This window comes from Rattus norvegicus, chromosome 2 (assembly GCF_036323735.1).
Source record: "Rattus norvegicus strain BN/NHsdMcwi chromosome 2, GRCr8, whole genome shotgun sequence".
Classification (NCBI taxonomy): domain Eukaryota; kingdom Metazoa; phylum Chordata; class Mammalia; order Rodentia; family Muridae; genus Rattus; species Rattus norvegicus.
The window spans coordinates 230649710-230666834 of record NC_086020.1 but is presented as its reverse complement, the minus strand read 5'-3'; the positions used below and the strand labels follow the sequence as shown (position 1 = coordinate 230666834).

The following is a 17125-nucleotide window of genomic DNA, read 5'->3' as shown; positions in this document are numbered from 1 at the left end:
GTCCTGGGTCATCAACTGCAACAGACGCTGCACCTTCACCAATGGTCTTCTCTGGAGTCTCATAATGTCAAGCCATAGATGCTCTCCATGACCCTTTCTTGCCTTTAAAATCAGTACCATCTGGGTGATTCTTACACATTAGCAAGTCCAGCTGCAGCCCAAGGTACATCTTTGGCTAGCTCTGGAACACAGCTTCTTTGTGCTCTCAGAAAACAATTTCCAGAAAATTTCACCTCACTGATGCTGGTTTCTTTTTAATCATCGCTATTCCTACTCCAGCTAGCCAACATCAATTGTACAAGTAACTCTTTCTGTTCTTGTCTCTAAAGCTAGAGTCACGTGGTCAAAGCCACTGAGTTCTGCAGCTTCCTGAGGTTGGAAACTGTCCCCTTTTTCCTATTACACTGCCACCAGCTCTCTGTTTTCCAATTCCTTCATTGTCTAAGCTTGGCTGTCCTAAAACTTGCTCTGTAGACTGACCTTAAACTCAAAGATCTGCATGCCTCTTCTGATTGGAGGTTTGTACCACCATGCCCAGACAAGATCTCTACATTCTTAATTGTAGTTCCCAACAGATATAGTCAAGTTGACAAACAAGAATATGACAATCCATCCCTTGTCAATTTGACACATAATCATATTTCCTTATGTCGAAATGAAACCAATGACCAGCTCATAATAGTGCTTACGTATAACTATCCCTTGCTCAAATTCAAAAACATAAACAATAAGCTTAGCTGAGTGGGACGTTGCCCTGAGGTCACCACTCCCCTAATCTGTTTATCTCCTTGAACATAGGATTGAGCTCCATTCTACTTCCTTCTGTGTTTTTAATACTTGAACCATACATTTTATATTTAACTCTCTCTTCTTGATTCTTTTCATCAAAATGCTCATCATAAGATTGAACTTTAGCAACCGCACAGCAGAATTTACACCGGGCTGTTTTGAGACTTCCTTTGCTAATGCAACTAATCTAAATCTCTTCATCTTATCCTTGGACAGACTCTTTAAACAAGGGCAAAAAGCAGCCACATTCTTCACCAAAATACCATAAACACAGTCCCTATGAGACATACTAACATTCTTCTCCTCTGATACCTCTTGAGCCAGACCTCCATGGTTCAAATTACCCTTGGCACCAGTATCTTCTATATTCCTACTAGGAGTGCCCATTAAGTCCCACTAAAAGCATTCCACTACTTTCTGAATCCAAAACTCACATTCCTTCAAACAAAATCAGAGCAATACCACAGTCTCTGGTACCAACTTCTGTCTTAGTTTGAGTTTTATTGCTGTGAAGACACACCATGATCATGGCAACTCCTATAAATGAAGCATTTAATTGGGGCTGGCTTGCAAGTTCAGAGGTTTAGTGCACTATCTTAATGGCAGGAAGCATGGCAACATGCAGGCAGATATGGTGCTGGAGGAGCCAAGGGTTCTACATCTTGATCCAAAGGCAACTGTGAGAGACTCTCTCCCTTAATGGGTTGAACAGAGGCATAGGACCTCAAAGCCCACTCCTACAGTGATATACTTCATCCACCAAGGTCACATGTATCCTAACAAGGCTACAGTTCCTCCTAGGTCACATCTCCTAACAGTGCCATAGGGAACTATGGCCAAGCATTCAAACCACCACACCTGACACCTGAATTCAATCCCAAGACTCAAAAGGTAGAAGAGAGAGGGACTCCAGCAAGTTGCCCTCTGATTTCCACAAGCACACTGTGGCATGATCATGTGAAAGCACACAAAAGCACACACACACACACACATGCACATGTGTGCATGCATCACATACAGACACATCAATAAATAAAATGTAATAAAAAGTCTTTTTTAAAACATTCAAATATTTCAGAGCATGGTGATCCATACCTACAACTGTAGTCCAGAAGAGACAAAAATCTAAGCATCTCCAGTCCAAGATAGCTTGGGATGAACATGATATGGTGAGAAAAATTAAAGTCAAAACAGAAATTATGGCTCAGGTACGCCCTCTCAACCTCTCTGGCAGCTTAGCCAGAAGGTTTTCCCAATAACTAATGCTGTTAAGCCGTTAATTTTTTGTATTTTATTTTAAAATTAAGATATTTACATTTTTCTCAAATTTTAATTATAAGTAAATATTTTACCTACTATAAAGTAATTCTACTCTTAGAGAATGTGTCTTTTAATTTTATTCAGTGTGTGTGTGCATAGTGAGTGCTAGACCATGGGTGCTCCAGTGTGATGCGGAGGTCAGAGGATGCCAGGGCAACTGTGTGGAGTCAGCTCTCTCCTTCCGCCTTCACCTGGGTCCTGTAGACAGAGCTCAGTCTTATTTGGCAAGCGCTTTTATGTGCTGAACCATCTTGCTGACCAGAGAGATTATTTTTAAGTTGATGAAGGAAAAGAGAAACAAACTTTCTAACAAGCCTTAGGTAGTCAGTCGCTCAGAGGTTATTTTCTCATACCGTTAGGACTCATTCCCACTCTAAAGCCCTGGTCGTCTTTCTGCTTTTGGCCATGCCCCACAGCCTTTGTGTGTCTGTCTGCCTGCGTCTTCCTTCCTGGCTTCATCTATTGCCCCATGTACCTCAGTCACTCAGTAGATGTGTACTGTAACTGACACTGAGCACTGGGTGACAAGGGTGCTTGTCTTTTGTTTGCTGCTATAGGGACGCTTAATACACACGGGACACATAAGAGGCTCTTGGAATAGAAATGAAATCAGTGAACAAAGGAATCAAATCTATCTTTTTATAAAATTTCCCAAATTTTACAAAATAAATAGCATTTCTATATTTTTATAGAACTCTACTAAAGTTGATAGTCAAATAAACTGAACCTCACTTTTCATTTAGGAAATTACACATTAAATTCCACTTGATAACTGTCATCAGCAATTCTGAAATTATAAGCATCCCATTTTGGTAACTTTAGAAATAGAGGTTTGGGTCAGACATAATATAGATTTAACACACTCTTCGAACCTGCCCTTTAGGAATACAGACAGCAAGTTACACACCCACGGCTAAGCAGGAGTCTCTAACTTGGAACTCTCAACAACGTCTTCACCATCCACTTTCCCTTTAATTCTAAGCTTTCTCTCCACTAAATGTTCCAAAGCAGGTCAATATAAGAGGTAAAGTAATATTTAAGTACTTTTCCACTTAGCAATTTCACATTACCTGAGCTGGATCAATCACAAAATCATTTACATACCTATGAATTAAAACTTGGAGTAATAAAAGGAGATTGCTTTATAATGTGATACACCTCATTTAATAATTTCTTCATTAAATGATTCTAATGTGTTTTTATTGGTTACACAACATTTAATGGAATACAGCATACTGATTGCAAATATACTCTCTCCCTGTTTAATTTAGACTAATGAGAATGGGTTTTATCTTTCTTAAATATATGCACTCAGGGAACAGGCTTCCTTTGTAATTAAGACAAAACCCTTCCATATCTGTTAAGTTCTAAAGCCATTTAAAGCAAATACATGGAAATGAAATGCTGAGTCAAGATACATATTTTATAAATCTGTGAATCTTATAAAATGATTATTCATGTTTACCAACTTCTCTGTATGTATATATATATCCAAAAAATTAACTTGAAAATGTAATCTTATTTAAAAGTTAAAAAGATAATATATTTTCTTTAATTCTATAAAGCAAACCCCTCCAAATAATATAATAACAAACATGCGTAACACTCTCTAAACTTCAAACAGTCTTACACTTTCATTTTTATTTATAGCATAGTACTATAAAATAGTTCGATATATGAATTTTAGACTTAACAATAAAAAGTCCTTTCTAGAGATATTAAAGTAAAACAAGGGTCTAGGGAGGTGGCTCTGTAGCTAAGAGCATTTAGTGCTGCTCTTGAAGAGGACCTGGGTTCAAGTCCCAGCACCCACATCCACTGGCTCACAACTGTGTGTAACTCCAACTCCAGAATGCCCTTCTCTGGCCTCTACAGGTACCAGGCATGTGTCGGTTGGATGTATGTACTTACATGAGTGCATGAATAATAAGAATAAGCATTTTTAAATTAATAAAAAAAACTTTCAGGGGATACATGGCAAGCAGAGTAAATAATTTTTGCTTCCTTATTTCTAACAAGCCGCTGACATGAAAAGACACCATTCATAAGACAAGTGCCTCACCAAACAAACTGAATGAGTCTCACTGAACTCACCATAAAACTCACTCTTCAAAAGTATTAGATACACTTGTCTCTGGTAAAATTGAAATCTATTAAGAACTGTAAGTAGAAATAAGGTGTTCACATCAGAAAACTCATGATCATGATGATAAGTGTGTGTGTGTGTGTGTGTGTGTGTGTGTGTGTGTGTGTGTGTGTGTGTGTGTGTGTAATTATCACATACATATCAAAAGAAACTAAGAATCTTTTGTCCTTCTAATTTGGAAGCACCTCCACTCCAGCTAAGATTTTAAGTTGGATTTACACCTGAAAGTTGACAAGGTAAGAGTAGTACAATATCGAAGAAAGGAAGGAAGGAAGGAAGGAAGGAAGGGAGGGAGGGAGGGAGGGAGGGAGGGAGGGAGGGAGGGAGGGAGGGAGGGAGGAAGACAAAGCAAGAAGACAAAGCAAGAGAGGAAAAACAGTTACCTTTCAACTTAAAGTCTATCATATCTGAGACATTCTGTCACTTGTCTGACAGCTTGTCATCTCTTACTTTAGTTTCTCACTAAAAACTGTGGGCAAAAGAAGTTTCTTAAGTCTGCTTCACCATTTTCCTTCATGTTCTCCAAAGATCTGGTACAAATTGCTTACATCGTGACAAAACATTTGATACTCTTCCTGTCGTCTGTCTGGCTTTGCTGTGTAAATATAGGCTGAATACATAGTAACTGACTTAGTGCTGGACCTGTGGCTTCTCTTGCTTCTCTGACCTAACCCTGACAAGAGGTTTAGGGGAAAACAGGCTTCTTAGGCTCCGGGGTCAGAGGATCCAGCCCTTGTTTGATGGCACAGGAGGCACAGTTGTAAGACCACATCCTGTCGACTGCCCATGGAGACCCCTTGCTCTCATCACCACGGACCAGTATTCAGCTGGCACTCTCCTTTTTTTATTGATTCCACCACCTCGGCCCATTAGGCGCCACCCTCTGCATTTAGGGCTAGGCTCCGTGCCTCCGGAACCGCCTGGGGACACTCACAGCAACACCACCAGCTGGACCTCACCAGGGCCTTGGGCATCTCACAGTCCAATAAGTCGACAAATCTTCCCATGGGGCCGTTCCCTTGATCTTTGAAAATACCCGAGTAGCTTATATAAATGGGCTTTGTTTCTTCTACTATTCTGATTTTTCCAAATGAGGAGGAAGTAGTATTCTCCTTTAATAACTTTTATTGCGCTAAGAGTTCTGAGTTTTCCCCAAGTAGAATGCTAGATGAAATTAGTATCTTAAGTAAAACTGATAAAAATGTTTTTGAATAACTAGGAAACATAACAACTTAGACCAATTTTACCTTTGGAAATCAAAGGTCTCCCACCCTTCACTCTCCCCTGTTTATCTTCGGAGGGGAAACCTATGCACTTGTATGACTATCACTGTGAATGTGCTGAGATCGTCTATTCATACGGAATATGTGCCTTCCCGTAGCGTTAAGGAGCAGTGAGCCTTACCTGGCCCATCAGAGATTTTCCCCAGGCACCGAGGAGCTGCACTCAGGAAAGAGGAATGCCTTTGTTTAGCCACTGAACTACGAGGCGGCATGTAGTTATGTTGAACTTGGGACATATCATATGATTTCTGAACATCATAGCAGCCAGGAGCTGGAAGACTCTAGAAAAAAATGTATAAGATAAGCCTAAGTGTACAGTATATGAAAGATATCCAAATACACATTGAAAAATGTTCACACTCAGAAAAGCACCGGTTAAAATATGTAAAAAATAATTTAAAAACAAAATTGTAATGACGATTCCACCAAAGCTATCTTTATAATACAATTACAATTCATTGTCCAAAATTAAGATAAACAGAATCAGGACATGTAACGTCAGAATATTTTAAAGAGTGCGTAGGCCTCATGGCCTCATGGTCAGATCTCATAGTCAGCTTTAATGATGAATACTGAATTCTATACAGGACTGAACAATGAATGTGTGTTTTCATCATCGCAAAGCTGTCCCTGCCTCCCTCTTCTGACTTATTCTACAAAATGAGACTGCTCTTTCATTTTTAATAGGCTCCAATTAGGTTGGAAAGCCCCTACTCTCATCACTCACTGTTTTAAACGGTATGCAGCTACGTTTGCATTTTAATCAACATGAAACACATATTAATTATAAGAATAATTCTAAACTAAAATACAAATGTCATGTACTAGTTGCATAATTAATGCTTTGAAATATTGTCTAATTATCTCAATGAAAACTTTACAAAGAATTCTGCGCGAATTATTTTACACGCTGCATTACTTTGAAATCTAGTCACTTACCTTATACACTAACATTTTGGGGGTGGAGAGATGGCTCAGTGGTTAAGAGCAATTGAAGCTATGCCAGAGGACCCAGGTTTAAGTCCCAGGACCCACAAGATGGCTCATAACCATCTGTAACTCCAGTTCTAGGGGATCTGACACTGCCTTTTGGTTTTCCTGGGCAGTAGGCAGTATCTATGTGGTACACAGATACACATAAAAGGAAATACCCATAAAACACACATAAAAACTAATGATAAATCACTTAAATTTTCTATGTTTTATTGATTTAGTGAGACACAAGACAGTGTTTTGGTTGAGTGTGGGGTTCAAGTGTTAGTTATTTGCTTGCCATGTGATCCTGGGTCTAGTTCATGAGGTGAAAACTAATTTTTTATATCATGGGATTAGCACAATTAGTACATTAAGTCTAAAAGGTAAAAAAAAATGAAAAGAAAACTGGTCCTTGACTATGAAAGCATGTGAACTTAATCTTATCATTCTAGAAAAGCTAATTTCAGTGCAAGTTAAAACGCAAAGCTAACTAGTCAGAGTTCAGACTACCAGGGAAGTTGTTCATGTCTTTTCCACAAAAGAAAAAAAATCTAGTTATACTGCCATGAAAACTTCCTCCCTGCTTGCTTATTAATCTTACTTACCTCATCATATTTATGTTTAAATCGTATTGTATCTGAGCAAGATTTGTTAAGATTTGCCCAAGGTGATGATCACTATAACCACCAAGGAACTGTGTAGTAGCGAGAATGGAAGTTATTCCAATACCTCCTGTCCTGAATGAGCACCACGGTGAGGAAAAGTGCAATGTAGATAAGAACAGTCCCCTTCTCTTGTGATCTTTTACACTGCACAGGAGACAGGCAAGGAACATGAAGAGTGGGCAGAATGGGCATTCCTCAGGTCTTGCATTTTTGTCCTGTCCCCAGTGTCTTAGTGTCACTAATACTGTTGTGATAAAATACCCCGACCCCCAACACACACACACACACACACACACACACACACACATACACACACACACACACACACACACACACACACAAACTCTTTAAGGAGAGAGAGTTTATCCAGAGCACCGTTCCAGGTAACTATTGCCATTGGTGGAAATTCACTGTGAGAACCTGAGGCAATTAGTCACATCCACAGTCAGGAAGGGAAAGAATGAATGCATGTGTATTTACCGGTGTTCAGCTCACTCTCTCCTTCTTGCTCAGTCCAGGGACCAGCCCAGGACATGGTACCTACCAAAATGAGGGTAGGTACTTGCTTCTACTAACCCAATTAAGAAATTCCATTGCAGACAGACAATAGGCAATACTAATTCAGACAATTTTTATTGAGATTTTCTTCCCAAGTGATTCCAGTTTTCCAGTTGAAAACCCACCACCATAACCAGTATTTGAGATATATATATATATATATATATATATATATATATATATGTATATGTATATATATATATATGCAGTAGAATCTCCTTCACAAAATCTAAAAATATCTGATACTCATTTTTCTGATCTCATTTTCTTTTAAAACTAGGACATGAATTTAGGTCATAGGCTCTATGCTAGCTTTTCAAAGAAACAGAGAACATTAGCATTTCATTCCAGTGGGGAGACCAGCAGAACTAGTGGGTACTCCTCCCAGGAACAAAAGACAGGGGCAGAAACAAGAGATCCAAGAGGGCTGATGGAATGAAGCATGGGTTTTAAGGCAAAGCAAGGGCAAATGAGAGCTGCCTGACTTCCTCATCTGGAAGGCGAGGACCCTGCACAACACTTGATGTCAGTAGAACTCTTAGTGCAGCATGCTAGGGTTAGGGACACCTCCACCATCACTGTCACCGTCTTCACTTCGATGGCCCTGGATGAAAGCCTTAATGCTACCCCACATACGTCAGAAAAGAGATGCTGGCAGAACATTGATAGGAACGCCTTCTAGCACATTAATCCCCACACACAAAGGGACTAACTCCAGAGGAGCTGGGTTTTAAGCTGCATCCCAGGAAGCTAAACTCAGGGCTCCACTCGCCTTGCAGGAGATTGATGCTGTACCCCAACCATTTCATAAACTTTGTGATTTCATTCAGTGCTCTCCAGGTAAAGCCCGTGGAATATTCCTAAAACTCAGAACTGCTCAATTTGCCCACTTTACAACCTCCGATGCCATTTCCTGATGTCATCCAAAATCAGAATTTTCCAATTTCAGTGTTTGCTGAGACTTTGACATATGAAATTCCCTGTATGTTCTGGCCCCAGTGTGTGAGAGTGTGCATGGTCTCTAACCTTCCAACACTGTCATTACCAACACTGACTTAACTGTTAAAACCCTCAGCCCAGCTAACGAATTAAATGACCATCTGACCCATGAGTTACCTATCGCTCAAGAGGTAACAAATCGATGGACCTGGTTTTTAGCATCACAGTAATATATACACATATATGTGTATGTATATATGTGTACATGCATGCATTCAGGTATGGACATATACCTGTGCTTGTAGACTGCTCTGGTGATTTATAAAACCAATTGACGAGGATAATTTCAAAAAATACACATGTGGAATCTTCCTCAACCCAGGAAGAATTGAAGACCCTCAGAATCCCACAGTCTCTCTCCTCTGAAATGCACTGAAGTTACTTTGGACAAGTATAGCTGGTCAACACCATGATGGACAGGCTTGCCCAAGTTGCCCGCTGAGAAACTGGCCACCAGGATGCACAGAAAGGCACAGTACGTTACATAGCTTCTCTGGGCCTAATCCTGCAACCTTTGAGTATTTTCAGGCTGGGTCAGGGGCACAGAGACCCTTGGATCCCAGAGATCTAGTGTTACTGCCATCAGGGAACCCTCAGGGAGAAATGCAGCCCACAAGACTGTTTCCCCATAGCATCTGAATGTATTGTATCAGCCATTTCAATCCATCTAATGGCAACTGGCAAATGGAAAGGAAGCTCTTAGTGACTGACATCTGTTCTTGTGCTATTTATTGGTTTCTCTTGAAATATAGCACTACAAAATGGCCTATAAGATTCCAACTTTTGAACTGCACCTGCCTAACTAGTTAAATATAATAAATGCATCTTGACTTATGAATTTATTTCCTGATGTAGTTATGTCACTCTTCACTTTACCTATGTGTGCAGCTGTGCATCTGCAAATAAAATTAGATTGTTCTGGTAAATTTAACCTTTGAAAAATACTGACAGAGACTATTTATTTCTGAATTGATTTTCATCTGAACACTGTTACTTGTGTATCAACTTTTGAAATTTGTAACATTTTAATCCTTGTTTTAAGGTTATGGGAGAGCTGTGAAGCAAGGGGATTTTATGCACCAAAGTCAAGAGAAGGAGAACTTTCTGAGCAAGCCAAGATTTCAGTTGTTTGCTTCTCTGTGGACATTTACTAGGACTCAGAAAAGGTCAGAGTGGCATTGTCAAGGATTAATCTAAGGCAAAGTGGAATTAACAGAGCTTTTCAAGGTCACATAGACAAGACCACAAGAATAAAAGGCGGAGAAGCTAAAACCACAGCTGATGCTTACTGTGGAGCATATGAAAATGCACAACAGGAAAAGGGACTGAGGTCTGAAAAGCAGAGAGGATTTCTTTTGCAGCTAAATGGTTCTCAGGATCCACATTATAGCAAGAGTCATATAGACACTTTGAAATTGGCTAGCTTTGCATCAACTTGGCATAGTATAGAGTCATGCTTCCATAAGACTGGTCTATAGGCAAATCTGTAGTGAATTTTCTTAATTAGTGATTGATGTGGGAGCATCCAGCCCATTGGGGTTCATGCTACCCCAATACTGAGTGGTCCTGAGTACTGCAGGAAGGCACACTGAACAAGGTGTAAGACCAAGCAAGTGAGCAGCGTTCATCAATGAGCTCTGCTTCAGTTCCTGCCTCCAGGCTCCTTCTTTGAGTTCCTGCCCTGACTTTTAATGGACAGCAAACTGTAGGATGAAATAAAAGGTCATCTTCTTTCACGACCATGGAAACTTCTACTAAGACAGATATTAACTTCTTCCTACTGTGGGATCCAGGGCACTTGCTTAGGAGTTTTGGTGATTTGAATAGGGATGCCCCCCCATAAGCTCCTATATTTGAATATTTAGTCATTTGGGAAGTGTGTAACTGGGCTTTGGCTTTGGTGGTTTAAAGGCTCAAACCATGCCCAGTGTCTCTCCCTCTTCTATGTCTGTTTCTGCTGATAGTTCCTATACATATTATATTTTATCTTTAAATGTCACTTATGATTTACACTAAAACTGACTTCATGCTTTTGTATAATGTCTAATTTATTCCAGCTGTTCTTTCATGGCTAAGAGATTTATGAAAATAGTCTAAGATTTCAGGCTAAGTGTCCCAAATACATAATTATAAAAGGTAATTAAAAAAACTCTGACAAAGGTTTGTCATATTGTGAAATGACTTAAAATACTTTCAGCTTTCTACTAAAGCTTTCAATCAAAATCTTTAGTCAAATATATAGCAGGAAAAACTGTGTAGGTCATAAATATCATGAAGTATGTTTGAATATGCAAAAAGCTTTGATTAAAGCAATTTACCAGTACACTTATCCACATTGCTTAATTGAGGCTTTATACGGAAGACATTCAGATGATAATCAGATCATCTTTGTTAAACACACTACAGATTATAACTAAGAACATGTTGTCCTTGCTTTTCTTCAGCATCTCTAATATTCATCGTGGTAAACATACACCTGTGGAGATTTACAAATTTGAAAACAGTATCTTACTTTAGAAGACAAAAACATTTAAAGACAGGAATGCAATTGTATTGTTAATCATTAACAATAAGCAAAAAAAAATCCTAGCTTCATTTTGCATGTTCTCTTGGCACACAATAGGCTATATAATTATTCTGTTTTATTAAAGAAATTAGAACTATCACATGATACCTATGCCAAAGGGGGAACAAAACAACAAAAAGTGCTATAGACAGAAATGGTGTCATAAAAACCACTGATTAACCCCTGTTGCTCTCTGAGGACCCTGGGCCAAGTCAAGTCTCCCTGAGCAGCCTGCTATGGACCTCCATTCTCCTACCACCTCTCCCCACACATTCCTCAACATGTAGATCCTGAGCCACTCAGGTAAGCTTCCCTTTGCCCTCCCATCTTCCAGATTCACTGAACCCTCTTGGCCAAGCCAAACTGCTCTGTGCAGCCTGGTATTCCAGAGGGGCTTCCATTTTCTTGCCACCTCTCCCCAAAACCTCATCAGAGCTGAGGCTCCTGAAACATACAGGCATATGGGTCCTAGCCATGTAGACCTGCAGGTCATGAAACATATAGCCCAATGACATCCATCAGAGAACTGTCACACCAGGAACATTAAGGTTCAACTACCCCCCGATACCTACAAAAACAAGAACATCCTGAAATCAAAACCATCCAGATAGCTAAAGGCACAGGAAAAAACATAATCAAAAAAAACCTAGGATAATATGACAACTATAGGGCACAGCTACCCCACTACAGCAAGCCCTGGATATTCTAACAGAACCTAAACACAAGAAAATGATCCTAAATACACTCTTACAAAGATGATAGATGCCTTTAAAGAGAAAATAAAGAAATCCCTTAAAGACATGCAGCAAAATAAAATTAAAGAGGTGGAAAAATAAATAAAACTGTTCAAGTCCTGAAAATGGAAATAGAACCAATAAATATAACACAAACTGAGAGAATCCTGGAGATGGAAAACCTAGAGAAGAGAACAGGAACAACAAATGCAAGCATCATCAAAAAGAAAATCTCTGGTGTAGAAGATACAATAGAAGAAATTCATACATCAGTCAAAGAAAAAGTTAAGTCTAAAAAATTCCTGACATAAAACAGACAGGAAATCTGAGATAGCATGAAAAGACCTAACCTAAGAACAATAGGAATAGAAGAAGGTGAAGAGTCTCAGCTCCAAAGCCCAGAAAATATCCTCAAAAAAGTCACAGAAGAAAACTTTCCCAGCATAAAGTAATAAATGCCTATAAACACATGAGAAGTTTATAGAACACCAATTAGACTGGACCAGAAAAGAAAATCTTCCCACTACATAATCAAAACACAAAATTTACAGAACAAGGAGAGAAATTTTAATTGGATATTTTTTATTTACATTTCAAATGTTATCCCCTTTCTCCCACCCAACCATTCACCCCTTCCCACCTCCCTGCTTTGATATTCCCCTACACTAGGAAGTCCAGCCTGGACAGCAACAAGGGCTTCTCCTCCCATTGGTGCCCAACAAGGCCCTCCTGTGCTACATATGCAGCTGGAACCATGGGTCGCTCCATGTGTACTCTTTGGATGGTATTTTAGTTCCTAGGAGCTCTGTTTTGTTGGTGGTGTTGCTCTTATGGGGTTGCAAACCCCTTCAGCTCCTCTAATCCTTTCTCTAACTTCTCCAATGGAGACCCTATTCTCGGTTCAATGGTTGGCTGCGAGCATCTGCCTCTGTATTTGTCATGCTCTGGCAGAGCTGGGAAAGAATATTTAAAACAGAGGGGAGAAAAGACTAGGTAACATACAAAGGCAGACCTACCCAAATTATACCTGACTTTTTTTAAACAGAGACTCTAAAAGCCAGAAGAGCTTGCCTTCATAGCTTTTAGAAGTTGCGGTATCCTGGAACCTCTAAAAAAAAACCAACAGGTGCCAACCTAGACTACTATATGCAGTAAAACTCTCAATTACCATAAATGGAGAAACAAATTCAAATTATATCTATCAACAAATCAAGTCCTACAGGAAATACTAGAAGGAAAACTACAACCCAAGGAGGAAAACTGTATCCAAGAAAACAGAGGAAAAAGTAATTCCAGCAAAATTTACAGCAGAAAAAGGGACACACACACACACACACACACACATACCACCACCACCACCACCAACAACAACAACAACAACAACAACACAACAACAAATTAACAGAAAATAACAATCACTGATCATTATCTCTCAATGTCAATTGATTTAATTTCCCAATAAAAAGACACAGGCTAACAGAATAAATATAAAAAGGTGATCCTTCATTCTGCTGCATACAAGAAACAACCTCAGCAATAAAAACAGCCATAACCTCAGAGTAAAGCTGTTGAGAGCGATGCCCTTGAAACCCTCCATTATTGATGTTAATAATATGGTTAGCGTTAAGTATGACTGGGTTCATGGAAAATCCCCAGCCAGCTGCAAAAGACTAATACAAATCTGGTGGTCAAGATGAATAATGATATGATAAAGTTGTGACCTTGCTGAGAAATACATCTGACGTCAAGATACCCAATGTGATGACCTGTAACCTTTTTGAAAAACCAACATCCTGTTGACATCAGCTGACCACAAAAGAACTGTGTCCTTGGCCTGTGTAAATGTTTCACACTTCCCCCCTCCCTCTGTTACCAATGTTATGGTATAAATTCAGCCTTGGGAAAAAATAAAATTGTCGCCTTGATCAGACTCTTGTCTTGGCATCCTTCTTCATATCTCTTGTCCCTCATTCTCTTCCAGGTACCCTCAACACCCTCGTTAACATAAAGCAATGGGAAAAAAGTTTTCCAGGCAAATGAACCCAAGAAGCAAGTTAGAGTAGTCATTCTAATATCAAATAAAGTAGACCTTCAGCCAAAATTAATAAAAAAAAAAAGACAGAGAAGGACTCTTCATATTCATCAAAGGAAAAATCTATCAAGATAATATGTTGATTCTGAACATCTATGCTCCCAACACAACGGCACCCACATTAGTAAAAGAAACATTGCTAAAGCTTAAATCACACACCAATCCACACATATACCTTCTTCTCAGCAACTCATGGATCCTTCTCCAAAACTGACCATATAGTTGATCACAAACCAAGCATCAACTAATACAAGAAAACTGAAATAATACCTTGTATCCTATCGAACCACCATGTATTAAAGCTGCACTTCAACAATAGAAACAAGGGAGAGCGTACACACTCATGGAAATTGAACAATTCTTTGCCTAATAATCTCTGGGTCAGAAAAGAAATAAAGACAGAAATTAAAGACTTTTTAGAATTCAATGAAAATGAAGGTACAACACACCCAGACTTATGGGATACAATAAAAGCAATACTAAGAAGAAAGAAAGTTCATAGCTCAAAGGACCTCCATAAAGAAATTAGAAAGTTCTCATATAAGCAATTAAAAGTACCCCTGAAAAATCTAGCAAAGAAGAAGAAGAAGAGGAGGAGGAAGAAGAGGAGGAGGAGGAGGAGAAGAAAGAAGCAAGCACACCAAAGAGGAGTAGAAGGCGGGAAATAATCAAAATCAGGGATTAAATCAATCAGTAAGAAAACAATAAAAAGGTTCAATAAAACCAAGATCTGGTTCTTTGAGAAAATCAACAATATAGAAAAATCCTTAGCTAAAAGGAACCAAAAGACAGAGAGGCAATATTCAAGTAAACAAAATCATCAATAAAAAGGGCAGCATAACAAATGACACCAAGGAAATGCAAAGAACCATTAGGTCTTACTTCAATAGACTGTACACCACAAAATTGAAAAATCTAAATGAAATGGATGGTTTTCTAGACAGATACCACTTACCAAAGTTAAATCAAGATTAGGTAAACTAAATCAGCCTATAACTCTCCTCCCCCCCAAAAAAACCCAAAAAAGCAGAAGCAGTCATTAAAAGACTCCCAACCAAAGAAGCACAGGGCCAGATGGTTCTACCAGACTTTCAAAGAAGAACTAATACCAATACTCCTCAAACTAAGTCCACAAAATAGAAACAGAAGGAAGATTGCCAAATTCATTCTTTGAGGCCACAGTCCCCTTGATACCTAAACCACATAAAGAATCAACAAATAAAGAGAATTTAAAGTCAATTTCCCTTATAAAAATTGATGCAAAAATACTCAAAAAAATACTCTCAAATCAAATCCAGGAATACATCAAAGATATAATCTACCAATATCAAGTAGGCTTCACCCCAGGGATGCAGGGATGGCTCAATATACAAAAATTCACCGAAGTGATCCAAATATAAACAAACTGATAATCACTTGATTATCTCATTAAACATTGAAAATGCTTTTAAGAAAATGTAACACCCCTTCATGTTAAAAGTATTAGAGAAAACCGGATGTAGATCTCTCCTGAGAGACAGAGCAAGAATACAGCAAATACATAGGCGAATGCCAGCAGCAAACCACTGAACTGAGAAAGGGACCCCCGTTGAAGGAGTCAGAGAAAGGACTGAAAGAGCTTGAAGGGATTTGAGACCCCATACGAACAACAATGCCAACCAACCAGAGCTTCCAGGGACTAAGCCACTACCCAAAGACTATACATGGACTGACCCTGGGCTCCAACCTCATAGGTAGCAATGAATGGCCCAGTAAGAGCACCAGTGAAAGGGGAAGCCCTTGCTCCTACCAAGACTGAACCCCGAGTGAACATAATTGTTGGGGGGAGGGCGGTAATGGGGGGAGGGTGGGGAGGGGAACACCCATATAGAGGTGGAGGGGGAGGGGCTAGGGGGATGTTTGCCCGGAAAACGGGAAAGGGAATAACATTCGAAATGTAAATAAGAAATACTCGAGGACCGCTGCGTCTGAGACACCGCCAGAACCTGAAGGGATCTACTGGATAAACAGTTCTCTGCACCCAAATCCCGTGGGAGGGAGAGCTAAACCTTCAGAGAGGCAGACACGCCTGGGAAACCAGAAGAGACTGCACTGCACACATCTCTGATGCCAGAGGAAAACACCAAACGCCATCTGGAACCCTGGTGCACTGAAGCTCTCGGAAAGGGCAGCGCAGATCTTCCTGGTTGCTGCCGCCGCGGTGAGCTCATAAGCAACACCCCACAAGCAAACTTGAGCCTCGGGACCACAGGTAAGACCAACTTTTCTGCTGCAAGCGACCTGCCTGGTGAACTCAAGACACAGGCCCACAGGAACAGCTGAAGACCTGTAGAGAGGAAAAACTACACGCCCGAAAGCAGAACACTCTGTCCCTATAACTGGCTGAAAGAAAACAGGAAAACAGGTCTACAGCACTCCTGACACACAGGCTTATAGGACAGTCTAGCCACTGTCAGAAATAGCAGAACAAAGTAACACTAGAGATAATCTGATGGCGAGAGGCAAGCTCAGGAACCCAAGCAACAGAAACAAAGACTACATGGCATCATCAGAGCCCAATTCTCCTACCAAAAAAAAACACGGAATATCCAACCACAACAGAAAAGCAAGATCTAGTTTCAAAATCATATTTGATCATGATGCTGGAGGACTTCAAGAAATACGTGAAGAACTCCCATAGAGAAACACAGGAAAACATTAATAAACAAGTAGAAGCCTACAGAGAGGAATCGCAAAAATCCCTGAAAGAATTTCAGGAAAACACAATAAAACAGTTGAAGGAATTAAAAATGGAAATAGAAGCAATCAAGATAGAACACATGGAAACAACCCTGGATATAGAAAACCAAAAGAAGAGAAAAGGAGCTGTAGATACAAGCTTCACCAACAGAATACAAGAGATGGAAGAAAGAATCTCAGGAGCAGAAGATTCCATAGAAATCATTGACTCAACTGTCAAAGATAATGTAAAGCAGAAAAAGCTACTGGTAAAAACATA

General features: G+C 39.6%; 1 protein-coding gene across 3 annotated transcripts in view; it reads right to left on the bottom strand.

The window, feature by feature from the left end:
* Window positions 1-17125, bottom strand: part of Stpg2 (sperm-tail PG-rich repeat containing 2) — a 524919-nt gene that overhangs the window by 292098 nt on the left and 215696 nt on the right. For all 3 annotated transcript variants that reach the window (XM_017591047.3, XM_008761520.4, NM_001100993.1), the window contains exon 11: window positions 5660-5819. In XM_017591047.3, the coding sequence (XP_017446536.1) occupies window positions 5660-5819 (160 nt within the window). The remainder of the gene's footprint in view (window positions 1-5659; window positions 5820-17125) is intronic.